Below are 17,540 nucleotides of genomic sequence, written 5' to 3'. Positions count from 1 at the left end.
TCAAGTTTGCACCAGACACCTCTGAGTCTATCAAGTCAACCTTGATCTTCCCAGAGTCAACTGAGTGATTGGTGGTGTGGCGTTCAGAAGTGTTACAGCCTCGGGGAAGAAGCTCTTCCTGAGCCTACAAGTGCGAGAGCGTAGGCACCTGTAACGTCTGCCGGATGGAAGGAGGGTGAAAAGTCCATGGTTGGGGTGAGAGGCATCCTTGATGATGTTTCTTGCCCTGCCCAGACAGCGCTTATGATAAATGTTCTCAATGGAAGTTAACTGGGTGTCGGTGATCCGTTGAGCAGTTTTCACCACCCGCTGGAGTGCTTTGCGGTCAGATGCGGAGCAATTGCTGTACCATACTGAGATGCAGTTCGTGAGTATGCTTTCAATGGTACAGCGGTAGAATTCCACAAGGATCCTGGGATTCAGGTGAACTTTCTTAAGGTTCCTTAAGAAGTAAAGGCGCTGCTGTGCCTTTTTGACCAGAGTGGAGGTGTTATGGGACCAGGTGAGGTCATCAGAAATGTGGATGCCAAGGAACTTGAAACTCGACACACACTCCACTACAGCTCCGTTGATGTAGATGGGTGTGTGTGCATGACTCCTAGTCCGCCTGAAGTCCACAATGATCTCCTTTGTCTTCTGGGTGTTTAGTTGTAGATTATTGGTGGCACACCACACAGCCAGATGCTGCACCTCATCCCTGTAGGCTGACTCATCGTCATCCTTGATCAGACCTACCACCGTGGTGTCATCTGCAAATTTGATGATGGTGTTGGAGCCATAAACAGGAACACAGTCATGGGTGAAGAGGGAGTACAAGAGAGGGCTCAGTACGCAGCCCTGTGGCACGCCGGTGTTCAGGGTCATGATGGAGGAGGAGAGGTTATCTAACTTGACGGACTGAGGTCTGTTAGTCAGAAAATCTAGAATCCAATTGCAGATGGGTGTGCTGATTCCAAGCTGGCTGAGCTTGGAGATCAGCTTGGAGGGGATTACAGCATTGAATGCAGAACTGAAATCTATGAACAGCATTCTCACATGGTTAGAGAGTTGGACTCGTAATACAAAGGTTGCGGGTTCGAGTCTCGGGCCGGCAGGAATTGTAGGTATGGGGAGTGAATGTACAGCACCCTCAAAATAAACCATGACTGAGGTGCAGTGCCCTTGAGCAAGGCCCCGAACCCCCAACTGCTCCCTGGGCGCCGCAGCATAAATGGCTGCCCACTGCAGGTGTGTGTTCACGGTGTTCACTGCTGTGTGTGTGGACTTTGGATGGGCTAAACTGCAGCGCACGAGTTCCGAGTATGGGTCACCATACTTGGCCGTATGTCACGTCACTTTCACTAATGCCAACATAATAAAACCTGACTGGAAATCCTCACATATATAATTTTTCTCTAAGAAGGAACATAGTTGTGACGATACTACCTTTTCTAATATCTTTGACAGAAAAGGGAGAATCGAGATCTGATATGTAATTAATTAATCAAGTTATGTTTTTTTTTTTAATGAGAGGTTTAATAACAGCCATTTCGAAGGTATTTGGGACATATCCTAATGACAATGATGAGTTAATAATATTCAGAAGAGGCTCTATTACTACTGGAAGCACCTCTTTTAGGAGCTTAGATGGAACAGGGTCTTATATACAGGTTGTTGGTTTAGATGATTTAACAAGTTTATACAATTCTTCATTTCCAATAGAAGAGAATGAGTGGAATTGTTCCTCAGGGGATCTATAGCGTACTATCTGATGCAATACTGTGGCTGAAAGCTGCATGGTTACAATTTTATCTCTAATAGTTTCGATCTTGGAAGTAAAGTAGTTCATAAAGTCATTACTACTGTGCTGCTGGGTAATGTCTGCACCTGCTGATGTTATATTTTTTGTTAATTTAGCCACAGTATTGAATAAATACTTGGGGTTGTGTTTGTTTTCTTCTAAAAGAGACGTAAAGTAAGCAGATCTAGCAGTTTTTAAATGTTAGCAGGTGTTAAGCAATCTACTAATACTCCAAGGACTGTTAGTTGGCATGTAGTTGTAAAGATAGTTAGTAGAATGTCTTAAAATAAGTTGACTATTAAAATAAAGTGTTACCTGAATCGCATTTGTAATGTATTTTGTGATAAATTAATAGAAAGACAAACAATCTAATAAAAATTGTGTCACTGACCCAGTAGTATGATCAAGAGGAGAAAATAAATTAAAAATAAAATCCATAGTTTTACATTCAAATCGTCTCGGTTACGTATGTAACCCCGGTTCCCTGAAGGGAACGAGACGCTGCGTCGAAGCGCTAGGGGAACGCCCACAGCGTGACCGCGCTCTGAACCAGAGTGTAACGTGTCCAATGGAAGGGCGAGACGTCATAGGCGGGTGACGTCACTGACCGGAAAGCATATAAGCACGTGCGGTGGAGCCGGCGTTTGCTTCCAGGAATGAAGCAACCGCCCGCAGGGATACAGGAAGTATGGCTTCGAGACGCAGCGTCTCGTTCCCTTCAGGGAACCGGGGTTACATACGTAACCGAGACGTTCCCTTCCAGGAACTCGAGCTGCGTCGAAGCGCTAGGGGAACGAGATGCCCACGCCTCCAGACTTCCAAAATACCTGCCCTGTGTGTATCACTGGGAGCACAGCGAGGGCGAGAAAGAGGAGAGCCGGGAGTGGCCGTAAGATCAAGGTGATAGAACCGAACAAAGGTGAGGGGCGTGGACCAACCCGCAGCATTGCAGATATCCTGCATCGAAACCCCTGCCAGAAAGGCCTTGGAGGCCGCCATACTCCTAGTTGAATGGGCCTTAAGCCCCAGAGGCGAAGGGATGCCTGGAGTTTCATAGGCCAAGGAAATAGTATCCACAATCCACCTGCTAAGGGTCTGCTTGGAAGCAGGCAGACCCCGCTTAGGAGGACCGAAGCAAACCAGCAATTGGTCCGTCCTTCTCCACAGGGCAGCTCTGTGGACGTATGCGTCCAGTGCTCGCACTGGACACACACAGTTATGCTTTCGCTGGTCAGGCTCCCGAAAGGGAGGAGGACTGAGGGCCTGCAGCACGACAGGCCGTGGTATAGAAGAGGGGATCTAGGAAATAACCCGCTCGAGGGTAGAAAAACGCTTTGGCCAGACTAGGGGCAAAGACGAGATAAGAAGGGGCCATGAAGGGCCTACAAATCCCCACTCTCTTAAGAGACCACAGCCAGGTCCCCGTAGGGACACGTCGTACAGGAGGCCTCAGCCTCAGCGCACCGTGGAGGAAACATGTAACCAGGGGGTGTCGACCCACTGTAAGGCCACCGAAAAGGGCGTGGTAGGCCGATAAAGCCGCCACGTAAACCTTCAGGGTGGAGTGAGTTACCCCTGCGGAGAAACGGGCCTGCAGGACCTCCAGCACTGTACCAAACGGGCAGTTAACTGGGTCAAGGTGGCGGTCTCCGCACCAAGAAGTGAAATATTTTCACTTCAGGGCATACAGTTTCCTCGTAGAGGGAGCTCTGGATTGGAAGATGGTCTCAGCAACCTCGGTTGAGAGACCGGAAGCTATGAGCTGCGCCCCCTCAGAGGCCAGAACTTCCACACGTAATGCACGCGTCGCCTCGGCAACGTGCGCTGCAACAGCGAGCACTCACTCAGAGGGGGAAGAACCGCACACGCGGGCTTCCACGAGCGAGAGCGCTAGATCTGGGGAATGCAGGAAGGGATAGGGCAAACCCGTCTCCAACCTGATCACCAGATCCCTGTTGCCATCCAGAACTCCCGGGAGCAGAGCGATCGGGGAAAAACCGTACAGACGAAGCCTCGGCCAGGTCTGTACCAAGCGTCCAGTCCAAAGGAGCTGGAGGAACTAGAGGGGCATAGCGCTGACTCTCGAGTCGCACAGCCAAAAACCTCCATATCTGCTTCACCACCTCGGGGTGAAGCATCCATTCCCCGGGCCTCAGCCCCTGCCTCGACAGGATGTCTGCTCCCACATTGAGATACCCAGGGATATCGATGGCTCTGAGCGAGCGAAGTTTGCCTTGGGACCACACAAGGATCTGGTGCGCCAGCTTGTACAAGGGGCGCGAACGCAGACCTCCCTGGTGGTTGATGTAAGAGACCACCGCTGTGCTGTCGGTGCGCACCAACACATGGTGATCTCTTAGGTCCGGGAGAAAGTGCTTGAGTACACGAAACTCGGCCAACATTTCCAAACAATTGATATGCCACGTTAGATGGCGACCACTCCACAGACCGCGGGCAGGGTGGCCACTCATGACCGTTCCCCAACCGGTGAGGGATGCGTCCGTCGCTAGCATTACGCGGCGACAAGAGGCTCCCAGCACCGGGCCCTGAGACAAGAACCAAGCTTGGCTCCACATGTCTAAGGCACGTAGGCATCGCCGCGTGACCTTGATCATGCGAAGCGGGTTTCCCCTCGGGGAGAACCCCTTGGTCTTGAGCCACCACTGTAGGGGTCTCATGTACAGGAGGCCAAAAGTAATCACGTTGGACGCAGCTGCCATGAGCCCCAGCAGTTTCCGGAACTGCCTGACAGTGAGTGACTGGCCCTCTTTCACTCTCTTGACTGAGGTGAGGATCGACTCGCTCCGAGCGGGAGACATACGTGCCTGCATCGTGGTCGAATCCCACACCACGCCTAGATAAGTGGTTCTCTATACTGGAGAAATCACACTTTCTTGGCGTTCAGTCTCAACCCCTTCATGTGCGCGAGAACGACATCTCGATGCCGAGTCGCCACCTGCTCTGATCGAGCTAGAATCAACCAATCGTTGATGTAAAAATGCGGGGTACGAGTGCAGGGCCAACGGGAAGAACCCGGTCTGAGACACAACTGATGAGTGTAAGCACCCTGAACTTCAGTCACCTGACTGAGTGGTTCAACTGACGCAGATCTACCATCCTTCCTTGGAACAATGAAGTACCGGCTGTAGAACCCGGACTCTCTTCCGTGAGGAGGGACCACCTCGATGGCCTCCTTCCCCAAGAGAGTGTCTACTTCCTGTTCCATGATCAGAGCCTGCTGGGGGCCCACGCACGTGGGAAACACCCCGTTGAAAGGCGGTGGCGGAGCGCCAAACTGAATACAAAAGGCCTTTCTCTACAGTACGCAGGACCCATTGAGATCCATTTGGCAGTAGTTTCCACGCTGCCTAAATGGTCTACTAAGGGAACCAGTCTCTCGAGACTGGCCTCTGATGTACCCAGAGCTGCTGGCACGGTGCCCTGAAGAGGAGGACCGGCAGGAGACGGCCGAACCAGGAGCTCTAGGGACCCCCGCAGGGGTGGCAAGCTTCTCAGCTCCGCTACACTTCGGGGCGGAAGAAACTGAGAACACCGCTCGCTGGAGCCAGCTGCGCCCTGGAACTCTGGCAGGGTTGGCAGACTGTTCTCCCGAGGGCGCTGGGGGAGACGGACACCCGATCTACCCCAGAGGGGTCTGCCCTCGTAAGTCCTGGGCACAGCACCAGGACTGCCTCAGCCTCAGCCTCCTAATGAACGACGGTCCTCAGACCCGCGTCATTCCTAGGAAGACCAAGCTGAAGAACCAGACCCTGCAAGGCAGGACCCAAAGAGACACATCGGCAGTAGTTCCCACGCTGCCCGATGGTCTCCTAAGGGAACCAGTCTCTCGAGACTGGCCTCTGGCGTGCCTAGAGCTGCTGGCTCGGTGCCCTGAAGCGGAGGACCGGCAGGAGACGGCCGAACCAGAAGCTCTAGAGACCCCCGCAGGGGTGGCGAGCTTCTCAGCTCCGCTACACTTCGGGGCGGAAGAAACTGAGAACGTCGCTCGCTGGAGCCAGCTGCGCCCTGGAACTCTGGCAGGGTTGGCAGACTGATCTCCCACGAGCGTAGGCTTCTTGGCCGAGAACCCCCTTAGACTTAAGAACGGTCCGCAGATCCGGCTTAGCCTTAGAGGTCCCCGACCCAGAGCGTTAGCCGCCACGGCCCCACCTCGGTGGGGTGCGAGTAGCCACGCTCTGTTTTGCACCTCTCTAAAGAGGGGCTGGCACGCGGCGAGGGCTGCTCCCGCCCAGCAGCCCCCTGAGCTAGAGACAGGTGAGGGAGAAACCGCTGAAACGCCGCCGCTTGTCTACGAGCCTCCTGGTACCGGTTGACGACGTAATTGACGGCGTCGCCGAACAGGCCAGAAGGCGCAAGCAATATGAGGAAAACCCTATCTTCTCCTTCATGTCAGATAGGGTCGACCACAGACAGTGTTTCTAGGGAGCTCAGAGATCAACTTATATTTCAGTCAAGTTGAGCCCCAATCCCTCATCCAGCTCTCTAAGCAGGTACGTCAGCTTGGTGCGCCTGCAACACTCTCTTTCTTTCTTTTTTTTTTTCGGTGTGCAGACACGCACCAACCTGACCTGCAGCCGCAAGCCTTCAGAGACAACGCCACGCAAGTGGACAGATAGCTCGCGAGCGTCTGTTCCACCCGGGGCATCGCTCTGATATGAATGAGAATACGTAACGCACGCGTCGCCTCGGCAACGCGCGCTGCGATCCCCGCACTCACACTCGCCGCCGTGCCTCAGCAGCGGCGGGAATGCGAGATGTACAGCGGAGAGAAACACAATCAGCCCCCTTTCTCCTTTTTTTTGAGCTGACTGCGCGCCGTTCTCATTCATAATATGCTTGTGCAAACACTGTTTCATTGACGCGTCCACCTCCTCGGAGGAAGACAGGTCTAGGAGGAAGAAGACACGGGCTCGCCCGTCTTCATTCAAGGCTAGTGAAACTCACTCCTCTCTTTTTCAAAGAGAGCCTTCAGAGAGCAGGCGTACGCTCTGCTCTCAAGCAGACCACACACAGACTGCGTGTATCCCAAGCAGTGATATAATGTGTGCAGGGAGGAACACACAGCCCGAATGCGATCTGCTATCGCCCCAGTGCTTGCACATATTGCTGGAGCCTATTCAAGTGATTGTGCAGGACAAACAACACTAAATAAGACTCACAACATGCAAAGACAATACACACAGACAGAGAAGCGGTTGCTGAATGACGAAAAGCAAACGCCGGCTCCACCGCACGTGCTTATATGCTTTCCGGTCAGTGACGTCACCCGCCTATGACGTCTCGCCCTTCCATTGGACACGTTACACTCTGGTTCAGAGCGCGGTCACGCTGTGGGCGTTCCCCTAGCGCTTCAACGCAGCTCGAGTTCCTGGAAGGGAACTACCATTTCAAAATGCAGCCCTCTAGAGAAAAAGCACAATGCACCCTTCTGGATGTGCATTCTCATTCTGTTTATCCATGAGGCGCACTTCTTGCCTGGCTGGACATTCAGTGTGACTGTGACACAACAGGCAGACGGTACAATAGACCAGAGCCAAGCCAGAGTTGAAAGTGGGGCTACTTTCCTCTATACCCAATTAGACCTGGAATCCATAGCCTCATTAGCTGCCCCATGCTGGAGGACACCCCTTCTCCCCAAACACACCTCTGCTTCTAACGAGGCTCTCGCACTTTACATTGTGCTTCCAGTTATCTTGTGAAATGTGGATGGAGTGTGTCTAGGTAGGTGCTTCTGTGTGATGACCCTCAATGATGCTGGTGTGTGGATTTCAGGCCGAGCATATACCAGGCTGAAATAGAAGTGATGAACAAACATGTACACTCACGCATGCACGCACACACACACACACACACACACACACACACACTAATAGTAACATTTAAAGATTTTGCATTTTTATGCATGCTGCTTGCTTCAAGCAAAAGAAGGCCTTCACATGTCTCTCTGATATTTTGATTTTGTTTTGATGGCAAGATATGGCTGAGTTATGTTGCTAGGGTGCTCTAGGTGATTTCTAAAGTGTAGGCTTTTACTGGTCCAGATGAAAAAAGTCCTTCTGTAAAGCAATGACCCCCCTTATCAATATTAAAATTGTAATTTTGATAGGTTAGAAAAGTATAGCACACCCCAATAAGTTTAATAAGCTGCACAATTGGAGGAACCATTCATGCACATAAATGCATGACAAGTTACGTGCAGAAAATATTAAGAGAAAAATAATTAGTATAACTAGTAGCAATAGTGTTGCTTGCTTTACTGGGCACTGCTATTATTAATAATGGCAATAAAATCATAATCACAAAACTTTATTGTCTGACCTCCAAGAAATTTGTTTTGCAACAGCTCATAGTCACAACCATAAAACACAACTAAGTATTTAATTATTTCCAAAATAAATCACTATTGAAAATGCTTATTTCTTTCAATTGCCCCTCTCTATTTTAACAATAATAATGAATAAAGAATTTATCTTAGTATTTCGTTCCCCTTAAGCTGGCTTAGTCTCCTCATGTTTGTGCAAAACCTGATGATTCATGCCATCCCAGCATGATTTTCTTTAGAGCAACTCGTTTGCTTCAATAGAAGCAAAGAGACTGACCTTTTGTACAAATTAGATAACATGGGCAATGCCGCAAATATTCTTATTTGATTAATGAACCAGAAATAGTGCAGAGTATTATTTTTCTTATTAATTTTGCATCGTTATATTCTTTGTTTTATTTTTGTTTAAAAATTTTAAAACAATTTCTTTATTTTGTTTAAAAATATGCTAATCTCTATACAACGTGTAACATGAACAGAGCAATCTTGATTTAGGACAATATATATATATATATATATATATATATATATATATATATATATATATATATATATATATATATATATATATATATATTAACACAAACAAACAATATACAGTCAAACCAAAAGTTATTCACACACCAGATATCATTTTTTATATTATTATTTTTTTTACTAGTGGGTGCAGGGTACTAGTTCATTTATGCAAGTGAGGATAACAAAATAAAGTAAACTGTAAAATATTATACCTGAAAAATCCTTCATACAGTGGACTACAGGTAAAACTGATAAATATTTAGGTTAAAAAATTATTCAGACACTTTGACCTGACAATGTTTTTTTTTCTTTAATTGCCAGTGCAATCTTTTTACACCACATACTGAACAAAATTAAGCGTTGCTTGGTAATTGGTCGACCTAAATTGGTATTGTCTAACTGTGTGCTTAAATTTAAAAACTGACAGCTGACAGCTATTCAACCTAATTAATTCTATCAAAGTTGACATTATCAAGATTTTAACAAGAATTTGTTCTGACAGTTTAACAGTTCTTGTCATATTTTATTACCATTTCTAAACTATAGTCAATAAACTGTGATAATGTGAGAAATGTTGAAGGTGTATGAATAAAGTTTGGTTTGTCTGTATATAACGTATACCACCAGTTTAAAGTGCATATTGCAGGTTTAAAAAAAAAAAAATTCCAATGAGTATATAACCTTGTATGAAAATATCATATGAACCGTTAATGCAGGATTTGAAAATGTTTTACAAGATGCGAGGGCACAAATTTAGATGAAAAAGTGAGGCTTTCCTTGACAGAGCTCTCAAAAACCGTTTTTTTTTCAACATCGCGTCATATTACGTCACATAAGGGAGTCGTGTGCCACGCTCTGCTTTGAGCACGCGCGAGTCAGTGTGTTTTCGGTAGTTATTTTTATTTCAATTTATCATTGTCATGGTAAATTATTGTGTTTGTGGAGGTTGCACAAACTCCAGCCTGTCAGGACATCGAGTCCACAGGTTTCCTAACAAGAAATAGGACGGTATCTTCCGGGCCTTGGTGCGTTAGTGCAGGTGAAGAGACTGGACTTCACTAATGCATTTGCTTCAAACACCGCGGTGGTGTGTAACTTAACAGATGTGATGGAGGCCAAGTGGAAAAGCATGGTCAGCAGTGAATATGATCTAAACTTGTGTTTGCTTCTCCCAGCATATGCCGTCTGAGAGAGGAATACTGCAGGTCACCACAGGCTCCACAAGAACACAGCACTATGTCATGTCCACTACACCTGCTCCTCTTTCCAGATCCCTCCAGTCAGAGGATCAACATGATGAGGCTGTTGGTGTATATCTAGCACAGCCTTCACCATTTAACACACTTTAACAACACATTAGTGTGATACCCAGACTGAAAGATTGTTAAATGTTTTTAAATGGTCAGATGGTATTTCTATATTATATTATATATATATATATATATAACAGTTGAAATTTTGTGTTTTGAGTTGGGTATTAACAGTGCTATGAAATAATATTTATGATTTAGTGCTGTATAAATAAAACTAAATTTAATTAACATAAATGCAGATCTGCTTGATTGTGATTTTATTTTTTATTGATTGTCAACAAAATGGGACCATTCAAAACCTTTATAAAGTCTTCCTTCCTCTGTAAACTATCTTCAAATGGCTGACACAACACATGCACCATAGGCCCAGCGGACAACTTGTCTGTATGCTGTCATTATTGATTGTGTTATACCAATGGCATCAATAAGTGTTACTTATAGGTAGTCATGACCTAAATAGAGTTAACTTGTAATTGAGAATCAAAATTATTCAGATTGTTTATTAAAAGCTTTAACTATACAAGTATTTAGCTTTGAGTAATAAATTATTTCTGCCCTAAAACATTTCTGCTGGCCTGGAGAGGTCTATGCTCCTGTCTGAAGTGCATATAGGCTATCTGTAGCACATATGGGTTCAGACACCAAGCCTCAAAGCCTGGGTGTAGAGTCAGACACTGCACATCAAGTGTGGGGGTCACATTCTCCATGAAGACCCAGTATGTAACGTATCTAACTCCCTGCAGCACTGACTTTCCTCAGCTGTGACCATGGCTTCGCATTTCCCACACAAGCACCTATGAATCAAAAACGTGTTTATCTCTGTCTCTCTCTCCTGCGGTGATAAGAAACCACTATCACGTAACATTAGTGTCGAATATTAACGAGTGTGACACGCCTGATCAACGCTTATTAGTTTCTATTACTGGTAGTATCAATACTAGCATTGCTATTGTCTGATTACATTAGCTAACGTGTGTATATCTGTAAGCTAACACTGATCTCTCACCAAACACCTGCCCTACTCTCCTCACATCAACTCAATTTGTCTTCTCTGACCGTTGTTCTGTCTAATCCTGGCCTGTCCTGCTCTCTTGGCTGCATAGCAGGCTCATAATTTTATCTGCGGTCCGTCATATGAGTGTAAATACACATTTAAAATTTCCTCAGCGTCCGAACTGTCATTGCGATCCATGGTTTTCCTGTGGTTTAAATGGACCGCTCTCCCTTTTGATGCGTCACTTCCTGTTTTCAGATGCGGAAGTAAAAATCTCTCACAAAAACGACCCCAGAAGCCTTAATAGCATATTTTAAAGTAAATTTGAAAGAAAATCTAGTTCCTACAGTATTTTTCTATACATCGACTCACTAGAGTCTCTAATCTGCAATATGCCCTTTAAGAGCTTCAGTGCGATGAGTTGAAAAACTATATTTCCCCTAATCCTTTACAACAAGAATGGCGAGTTAAAAGTTGTCCTGAGTTTTTACTCAAACGTTCATCGCAGATAAGAAGAGGGCTAAGTAGAAATCATATATGTTTAACGAAAGCATGCACATTTGACTTTACATTTAAATCTATTAAGCAAGATATGAACTGAAGTATCCCAGAACTTGAGGCTGTTTGTGTTTTGTTTTAGTGTGACTACGATTGTCCCAACAGTTTTCGCGTCGCTGTCTCTGTCAATGAAGTTCCGTGTAGTCACACAAAAGCAAAATTATCGTTTAAAATGTCTTATAAACCAGTAACACACGTGCTTTTTGATATGGACGGGTTATTATTAGGTGGGTGAGAATCATGTTAAAGTAAACGAGATTTTAAATCAACTCAGCGCTTGTGTTTTTGTTTTCATTCAGCAAATTAAGAACACTAGCTATTCATTGAGTCTGTCTCTGATAATTTCAAAGATAAACGATTTTAATTCTATGTTATACATCTATAATATTGTATACATCTAATTTGTAGTTGTCACCCACTCTTAAGCAGTCCTAATTAATACTCATCAGTTTCTGTATTAGACGTTATTAATATTATGCCTTTTTGTCCGTCCAATTTACACTGTATTACTGCATGTTTTTATTTGTACTTTGTATCTCTTTCAGATACAGAGAGGTTGTACACTGTTGCATACCAGCAAGTCTGTGACAGGTTCAATAAGCAGTATACCTGGAAAGTGAAGTCCTCTGTGATGGGCAAGAAAGCTCTGGAGGCTGCCAGGATCATAAGAGACAAAATTGATCTCCCCATGACCCCCGAAGAGCTATTGGGGGAGACCAGACAAATTGAGGAGGGATTATTTCCTACAGCCTCTCTATTGCCAGGTAATGTACTTGCAGGATCGGAACTGGAAGGTGATTTTGAAACAGAAGGTGAAGGAGGGACTCAGTAAAGCATCTAAACCACATGTGCCACAAAGTCACCATCTGAATTAAAGAAGCTAGTCGAAGGTCAGGTCAAACTGCTTGGTTAATCATTTAAGTGACCATTTTCTAATGTCTTTTCAGGTGTAGAAAAGCTTGTCAATCATCTACACAAGCATGGAATTCCTATTGCTGTTGGCACGAGCTCAGAAGGTCTAACTTTCGAGATGAAGACCAGCCGTCATAAAGAGTTCTTCAGCCTCTTCAGTCACAGTGTACTTAGAGATGATCCTGAAGTAAAGAATGGCAAGCCACACCCTGACATTTTTGTGGTTTGTGCCAAGAGATTCTCTCCCCCAGCCAACCCTGAACAGGTAGGAGTGAAGCTGTTCTATTCTATTCTATTCTATTCTATTCTATTCTATTCTATTCTATTCTATTCTATTCTATTCTGATCTGATCTGTTCTGTTCTATTCTTGTTCTGCCATTCAGCAGTGCATTTTTCAAAAGCATTCTTAGCCAACTACGTTTGCAAGTTCCGTCATATGAACATTCGCAAACAGCATCGCAAAAGTTGTGTTTGATCTTAAATGGATTCATTAAAAGAAGTAATTACTATTTTATATAATTTATATAATTAATTACATCAGTAACCAACGTGGTTGAAAGAGAAATTTGCTACAACATTGTTTTGGGAAACAGTCGTGACTAGTTAGTTGACTTTTTACTAGCGAGTGACTCTAGTGACTAGCGAGTTAAGTTGTTGGACTTGCCAATCAGCAGAGTCAAGCTTCCGGCTGTTTGTGAGTTTGCATGTTGGCTGTCACCTCTTTCCTGACAGTTTATAATCAAGTACAAACAGTAGCGGTTGTTGAAAAGGTAATTCCTTAGTAAGAGTGGATTTGTCCAACAAGAGCATACCTAGTCAGTTTGCTGGCATCCTGAAGTATGATGATATGCATAATTGAAGGCTCTGGTTTCCCTACAAGCTCTGTCAGGAATTGTAATATAGGTTCGTCTTGAGCTGGTGCAAGAAACATAACTGCTAAAATAAATAAATAAATAAGAAGAATAAGAATAATGACAAATGTAGGCACACTGTTTTTCTGTTGTATAATTTATTTTCTATTTCTTGTACTACCCTTATACAAGGCATTCTGTTTTGTTGTATAGGTTTGGAAATGTTAGTCACCCCCCCCCCCCCCCCCCCCCCAGGTTTTTGAAAGAATCTACTTCTGCTCACCAAGACTACATTTAACTGATCAATAAAGTGATCAAAAGTATAATTCCATGAAATCTTATTAGTTAAAAAAAACTGTTTTCTACCTGATCATACATAATTCATTCTGAAATGCTGATTTAATGCTCAAGAAACTCTTATCATTAAAATTAAAATTGTTGTTCTGAAATGAAGTGTGGAAACCATGATTTGTTATTTGAATATTTGTTATTTGAATAATGAGGTTTTTTTTGTGTTTTTTTGCAACAGACATTATACACCACGGTTCAAAATGTTATATTTCCTTCTAAAAGAAATTAAGGGCCATGTTTACTTACAGCGCAGTTATTTTTGCATCTGAACTTATTGAATATCCATTTGAGTTTCCCTTTCAGACGCAACATTTCTGGGTGTAGAGTATTAAAATGAATCATGCAACACAATTTAATAATGTTTGCGCTCGTCAAATTACTGATATTTGCACAATTATTTAACGGCCAAAAAAGCATGTCTTCAATTATTTTGCGCCTGTGTCGTAAGTAGATCACCCACACCTGATGAGCATCGCCTCTGCTTTTTTTTGACCATGCTAATTTGCGCTACGCTTGGTATATTGCATTGGTCAATATGTAAATGAGATGTTGTGTCTGTGTTCTTTAATTTGCGCATTGTCAGTAAATCACTCTCAGAAATTTTCACGCCCATTGGCGCTGTATTAGAATTGTGCTCTTGCACTAATTTGCCCTGTTTAGTAAATCTGGCCTTAATACTTTTATTCAGCGAGGACACATTCAATTGATCACGTGACACTAAAGACAGTTTTAATGTTACGAAAGATTTGTTTCAGATAAATGCTGTGCTTCTGAGCTTTCCATTCATCACAGAATCATGAAACACACACACAAAAAACAAAACAACAACAACAAAAAAAGAGCAGCACAACTGTAAAACAAAACAACAACAAAAAAGAGCAAAACTGTTTTCAACAATGACGATAAAATGTTTCTTGAGCAGCAAATCAGTGTATTAGAATGATTTCTGAAGGATCAGCTTTGCCATCACAGGAATAAATTACATTTAAAACAATTGTTTAGCATTATTTAAACTGCAATTGTTAAGTTCAAGTTCAAGTTCAAGTCAGCTTTATTGTCAATTCTTCCACATGTACAGCACATACATACAGAGAATTGAAATTGCGTTACTCTCAGACCCTTGGTGCATACAGTTAATATTAAACACGTTCAGATACAGATAAATACAGTTTAAACATATGTACATACAACTATACAAATATACAAATGAGGATATTGTAGAAAAAAATAAGAATTAGATCGATAAAGTGGCATAAGGCGCATGGCAGATAGAGTGCAAAACCAGTTAAATAAAAACAACACTGTGTAGATATATTTGTAGTGCAAAAGAGCTTATCAGTCTGAGGACATTGTAGAAAAATAAAAAAAGAGAGATAGATAAAGTGCATAAGGCACATGGCAGAATAGATGGAGTGCAAACCAGTTGAATGTACAGAAACAAAACTGTGCAGATTTGTTTTGTTTTGTTATGAGTGTAGTGCAAGAAGAGCTTATCAGTCTGTTAAAGTGACAAGTCAAAGTGACTGTTCGGATAGATTTTGTCAGACTATCCGAAGAGGTAATTTGCAGTCAATGTTGGATGGGTAGTGATCAGCCAATGCTGCACAAGTGATAGGTGCCGGTCACAGTTTGTTGGTCGGTGGGGGGGGGGTCCTACCTCCCTGATGGCAGCAGACTGAAGAAGCTGTGTGTCTGTGAGGGAGGGGAGAGAGACACCAACGATCTTCTCAGCTGCTCTCACTATGCGTTGAAGTGACTTGCGGCAGGATGCGTTGCAAGCGCTATACCACACAGTGATGCAGCTAGTTAGGATGCTCTCGATGGTGCCTCTGTAGAAGGTGCACATGATGGGGGCCGGGGCTCTGGCTCTTTTTAAACATTGTAACGTTGTTTTACAATATTAGGCCTACATTTGTTTTTGTTTTTTTTATTTAAATTACATAAAATACGCCTTTAGTGATAATAAGGAAGTTCGGTAACACTTTATTTTAGGGTTTATTAACTAGTTGCTTATTAGCATGCAAATTACTAATATTAGCCATTTATTAGTAGTAATTAAGCACATATTAATGCCTTATTCTACATGACCTTATTTTACATCCCTAATCCTACCCAATACCTAAACTCAACAACTACCTTACTAACTATTAATAAGCAGCAAATTAGGAATTTATTGAGGAAAATGTCGTCGTTAATAGTGAATAAGTGTTACCTATTCTAAAGTGTTACCAAAAGTTCTAACAAAAACATTACAAAATTCTAGTACTTACCCCAAACTTTTAAACAGTAGTGCAATTGTCTTTACTGTCAGTTTTGATCAATTTAATGTATCCTTTCTGAATAACATTATACATTTCTGGTCCTATTGATCCCAGACTTGTGAATAAGTACACAAGTGTGATTGTGTGTGATATTGCTTTTATGAATTATAAAGTAGTAAATATTGAGTAACTTTCATTATAGACTAATTTAACCATTTATTTTTTAATATATTTGAAATTGTTCCAAAAGCAGCTAACCAGCTTTGCATGGACACTTAACCAATCAAATTAGAGGACCTGGACTAACTGTTGCATAATGTAATTATGTTGCATAATGTATAAATTTAATCAGTAAAGTAGTCAAATGTTATGGCCTTTGTTTGACATTCCCCAAGCTATTTAAGCAGGTGTGTGGATGTGTGTGTGCTGTGTCTTTTAAGCAAAGGCAAACTGACTCCCTTTGTTTACAAATCCAGTTTTTACAAATCAGTGGATAATGCTCCTTCCTTCATCTTTTAATTTCTTCTGTAAATCAGCAACTAATTGCATATAAGACTTTAAACCCGACTGTGAGATGAGAGAATTAGCAAGCCATTGCACCCCCCCATTTTTCTTCCACAAACCAACACATGCTAAAGTGTTGTGAATCTGTGAACACTGTGAAACTGAATGTTCGAGTTATCTATGTCTTGCATGCCTCTTCGTTGGCAGTATTAAAATGCAAATGATAGTGCCATTAATTCATTCAAAATTCTGTATGGTGAGATGAAGTGTTTAAAACCGCTTGTCTGTTCTGTAAGTGGCAAGCTGCTAATTTTCTTCTTTAATTGCCTTACATGACGCTTGCTAACAAAGTCTAGCAGGAAATAATCAATCACAAATAGGGATTAACTAGATGCATGTTTTACACTGCCATAAAACTCTTTGCTAAAAATGGTAAAAATAATTTAAGCATTGAAAGAAGGGAAGAGAGTGGCAGGAAGAAGAAACAGGGCTATGAATTGACTTGTTTGTTTTGTCCTTAAGGGGCTGATATTTGCTCCTAAAGGATTTTGTTCTGTTCTTGGATCAACTTCCTCTAGCACAATAATACCCGTAATAGAGGAGATGTCACGGTTTTGTTTCTGCTCCTGTTCAGTTTTGCCCTTATTTGGTATTTCCTGTCCCAGTTTAGTTAATCAATCATTATCATCACCTGTGTTGTATTAATTATCTTGTTTCCTTGTTTGATCGTTCCCTTTATAAGTCCTGAGTTCTCCCTTTGTCTTTTGTCAGTTCTTAAAGTAAGTTACATGTATAGTGCGTTGTTGCCATTAAAGACTATTTGTTTTCATTTATCCCCGTGTGGTGCACCTGTCTACAACCACTACACGTTACAGGAGAGAATGAGGACCTGAGCTCAAAATGGAAAACACGGAGGGCGTACTTGAGGACTATCTATATCTTAGACATCTGTCTATGTTATACAGTATATACTGCACAATAATTCAGTATAATTCAGAATATGTTGTTCTCTGTGACATTTGTATTTTAAGTATTAAAATCACAATATTTTGACAAAATGGGCAAATATTCAGCAATTTAAAAATCTCTAGTTTGAGTCTTTCAGGCTTTTCTCAAAATTTAGTCTCAAATCGCTTCCCCACCCCAATCCAAC

At 43.1% G+C, this 17,540-nt stretch overlaps 1 protein-coding gene across 1 annotated transcript in view; it reads left to right on the top strand.

Moving 5' to 3' along the window:
* Positions 1 to 11,679: 11,679 nt before the first annotated feature.
* Positions 11,680 to 17,540, top strand: part of LOC306873797 (pseudouridine-5'-phosphatase-like) — a gene marked incomplete at both ends in the record, with an annotated part of 37,089 nt that continues 31,228 nt past the window's right edge. Inside the window, 3 exons of the mRNA XM_079423283.1 lie at positions 11,680 to 11,734; positions 12,053 to 12,271; positions 12,455 to 12,684. Of these exons, the coding sequence (XP_079279409.1) occupies positions 11,680 to 11,734; positions 12,053 to 12,271; positions 12,455 to 12,684 (504 nt within the window). The remainder of the gene's footprint in view (positions 11,735 to 12,052; positions 12,272 to 12,454; positions 12,685 to 17,540) is intronic.

This window comes from Barbus barbus, assembly GCF_936440315.1.
Source record: "Barbus barbus genome assembly, chromosome: 8".
NCBI classification, from domain to species: domain Eukaryota; kingdom Metazoa; phylum Chordata; class Actinopteri; order Cypriniformes; family Cyprinidae; genus Barbus; species Barbus barbus.
This window is presented reverse-complemented; position numbering and strand designations above follow the sequence as displayed.